The sequence below is a fragment of the Aplysia californica genome, unplaced genomic scaffold (assembly GCF_000002075.1).
Source record: "Aplysia californica isolate F4 #8 unplaced genomic scaffold, AplCal3.0 scaffold01207, whole genome shotgun sequence".
Classification (NCBI taxonomy): domain Eukaryota; kingdom Metazoa; phylum Mollusca; class Gastropoda; order Aplysiida; family Aplysiidae; genus Aplysia; species Aplysia californica.
Window position 1 is genome coordinate 113,985 of NW_004798477.1, and position 3,631 is coordinate 117,615.

At 38.7% G+C, this 3,631-nt stretch overlaps 1 protein-coding gene across 1 annotated transcript in view; it reads left to right on the forward strand.

Moving 5' to 3' along the window:
* The window catches only part of LOC101859293 (HIV Tat-specific factor 1 homolog), a gene marked incomplete at its 3' end in the record, with an annotated part of 19,662 nt that overhangs the window by 4,227 nt on the left and 11,804 nt on the right, over positions 1-3,631 (forward strand). Inside the window, 2 exon segments of the mRNA XM_035973411.1 lie at positions 1,829-2,014; positions 2,984-3,530. Coding sequence (XP_035829304.1) covers positions 1,844-2,014; positions 2,984-3,530 — 718 coding nt within the window.

Here is a 3,631-nt window from a genome sequence, read left to right on the forward strand (position 1 = left end):
CCCGAGCCGGGGAGCTCCGGCGGGCTGCTGAGTCACGCGAACTAAAAGTAACAGAATCGGGCGAAAAGTGACGCCGTGAACTAATCACAGGGCAGTCGATGTTTTTTTTCAAGCCGAGATCCGCTATTCGAAGCAGACAGTGCAGTTTGATGACATGATGATGTCACCGTTCATAGCCCTTCGAAGGGGAACTTATTGCGACAGCTAACTTCATGAGAAAAAAAAAAATTCGCTGCGCTTCAAGAGTCCTGCCCTTGCTTGACACTGTGTGACAAGGGAATTGAATGGGACATTCTCTAGTGTATTATAAATTTATATATACATATATATCTCTTGTTGGCTCCTCTGATCAAGTGCTCTGTCTCGTAATCGTCAAATAAAGAGTATTTTTGTATATTTATTTATCTCAATGTTTTTAGAAATACTTTTCTCCAATTTTACTAGGCCTACATTGAGAAGAATGAGAGGAAATCCATTATCTAGGACCTATTTTTTAAGAATTGAATAATAAAATCACACTTCATTCGAATGACTCTGCCATGCTTCAAATAGCTGTGAATAGTGCAAAAATCATGAATGTTGAATAGCTAAGTTGAATGGGCTCAGCTCTAGGAAATAAGGTTTCAACTGACTAGGCTAAGCCTCAGTTAAAATTGCGTGACATGATCTCTTAGTCTTACTCAACTCTAATCTCTCTCTGACTTTGCCAAAGTTGCTGAGAGAGGTATATTAAGTTAAATGTCTCTTACACCTAAGTTACTACTGTCTAGATCAATGTGTGTGTATAAAACTGGAGAGACAGGAAGTGGGATTGACATTGAACAGAAAGAGTCTAAAGGGAGGGAGGGAGTGACAGAATGACTGTTAGAATTACACAACTTAAGTGCTAGATTTAATAAAATTATTATTTAATTTATAGGATTTCACAATATTGTGCGTTATAACGCATTTCCTTTAGCCACTAGGAAGAAAGTTATATCTCTTGGAAGACTATAGTCCTAAAGTGCATTTCCTATGGAAAGTGTTCAAGATTTGAGAGTCCCATGCTTGCCAGTCAGCAAATTTCACGTCATAAAAGTTTGTTCTCACCTTCTGTCAGTAACTGTAATTTGAGCTGATTGCTTCCTCTCTTCGTCATTGTCAGCGTGCTTGATCTGCCAAACAGTCACACAAAACAGACAAAAAAGTCTATAAAGAAGTGAAAAAGAAAACGGAATTCCAGTGATGTCATGAAACATACTATTATAACTTACTATAACATTAAAAAATAAACCAAATATATTAATATATATATGTGCCTCTATAATTATAATGTGATAACTGAATGCCATTTTAACCCCCCTATTTGTTCTCAATCGTTGATCCCGACAGGTTTCTCAATTTTATAAAGACCATTGGTCTTTGCTCCAAAATATATTATGGTGTTTAGGTTATTTTAGCAATTGGTGCTTTTAAAATAGAATTTTAACTATATATAGATCGATGTATTTTAGATAAAACCAAAAGGTGCCATGAACTAATGTGAAAACAACCAACTTGTGTCCAGCGCGCTCATGTGAACTTTTCTGCAGTTGCAATCAGCATAAATACTTTGTGCCCTTGTGCATGGATGTTGCATTATTCTAATGCCATTGTAAGCTGCTCAAACTATGTCTTGCATTGTGAGGATTTAAAATGGAAATTATGTGCTAAATAAAAACCAATGTGTTATTACGTATATATTTATATATATATATAATATAAAGTTCAGTAGTTTACAATTTCTTTCATGTATCATTGTGTATGGTGCACAACTTTCAATGAAAAATAAACTTGAACTCTGTTACAGAACAGAAGCATCAAGATGTCACAAGATGAAGAGGAAGTTGATGAATTTGAGTTGCAACTGAAACAAGAGGAGTTGGAAAGGTTAGCCAAAGAAGAAGGGTCAACTCTGCCCAAAGGAACAACTTATACTGACGATGATGGCACTGTCATGGAATGGGATCATGAAAGAAAGGCTTACTTTCCAAAGGTAAAGTAAAGGTCATTTGACATAGTACCTGGAATACCTGGAGGTGTCATCTCTGGCTTAGAATTGTATGTAATGACCCACTATTGTGACTATTGCTTACATTCAATAGCTGCTCCCGTGCGTTTTGACATAGTAGGTTACTTTTATATAGGACAACGTCACAAGTACTTGTGAGATTTGGAGCCAAAGATTTCTAAATAACAGAGCTAGAGATGTTCTGTGCTGCTTTTCAGTCCTTCTACTTCAGGCATATATATACTGGAAAATTGAATGTAATTTTTTTTCATCATTAGTAGTGGTATAGTCTCAGTAGTAGTATTATAGTCTCAGTAGTAGTTGTATAGTCTGAATTTTCACCCGATAGACCCAAGCTCAGTCCTGAGTGTGACCTCCTTAACCTTTTGGTGCACTAAACACACAACTGAGGAAACACTGATGTTGGCAGTCAACACACAGGTAGTCTTGTGCTGAAGTCTTGAGGCTCTGAATCAGTGTACCTGAGGTCCTTTGGATTGACCACTGCATGATGTAGTACTGAATCCTCCACTTGATGTGTCAGGCCTGTACACAACCTGCGTCTGTGGTGCTGGGGCGATGGGGCGTAAAACTTTTACAATCATTACAATAAAGGCGTGTGTTGAGTGCACGATAAGTGTGTGTGAGGGGGGGGGGGAGTGCTGAGCTAGCAGCTGTCTCTCTCTACTATAGTAAATGTACTGGAAGGGAAGCAGAAAATGAAAAACAGGTTAGAAATGACACGAACTAGAAATACAGTAGAGGGACATAAGCTCTCTACAATATTACCAAAGTAATCTATTTTAAACTACCTAGTTACTGACTTCACATATATATATATATAGATTGCTCTACACAAACGATCCTTTAATGTATCATAATGTTATTATGAGCGCAATGTTTTTGTGTAAGCAACTGATAAACTCATGTATTTACAATTTTCATGTTTTTCAGATTGATGCAGATTTCATAGCACAGTATCAAATCAATTATGGTGCAAGTAGTGATCAGAATCAAGATGGTTGGGAACGACTCACTGAAGAGGAAAAACAGGCCAGGTATGATGAATATTGGAACAGCTATTACCAAGCTTACTCCAAAGAGCAACCCGCTCTTCCAAAGATAGATGTTGAAGGTAACGAGATCGAGGAGGGGGAAGAGGAGGAAAAGTCGGAGAAAAAGCAGAAAAGTAAAAAGGATAAGTCGGGAGAGAATTCCGCTGGTGTAGAAACGGATGTCACAGCCTCGACTGATGAAGTCGTTTCGGACCCAACTTCTGAGGAGCACTACCAGTACAACTTGTACTACTTTGGGCAGGAATACGCCGACGCCTACAGGGACTATTACACAGATCACCCAGATGAAGCTGCGATGCCAGACTGGATCGCTCAAAGATCGAGTGAAAGGGGAGAGGGCAGTGTGTCGGAAAACAAAGACAAGAAGAAAGGAAAGCAGAAACCAGAAAAGGGGGAGAAGAGGAAGGAGCCTCCTAGAGAAGAAGGTATGAGTATCTGTGTTCATTTTTCCTACCAATTTTCCCATTGGGACCATTTTGTAAACCCCCAACCACCAACTTGTGTCCAGCGCGCTCATGTGAACTTT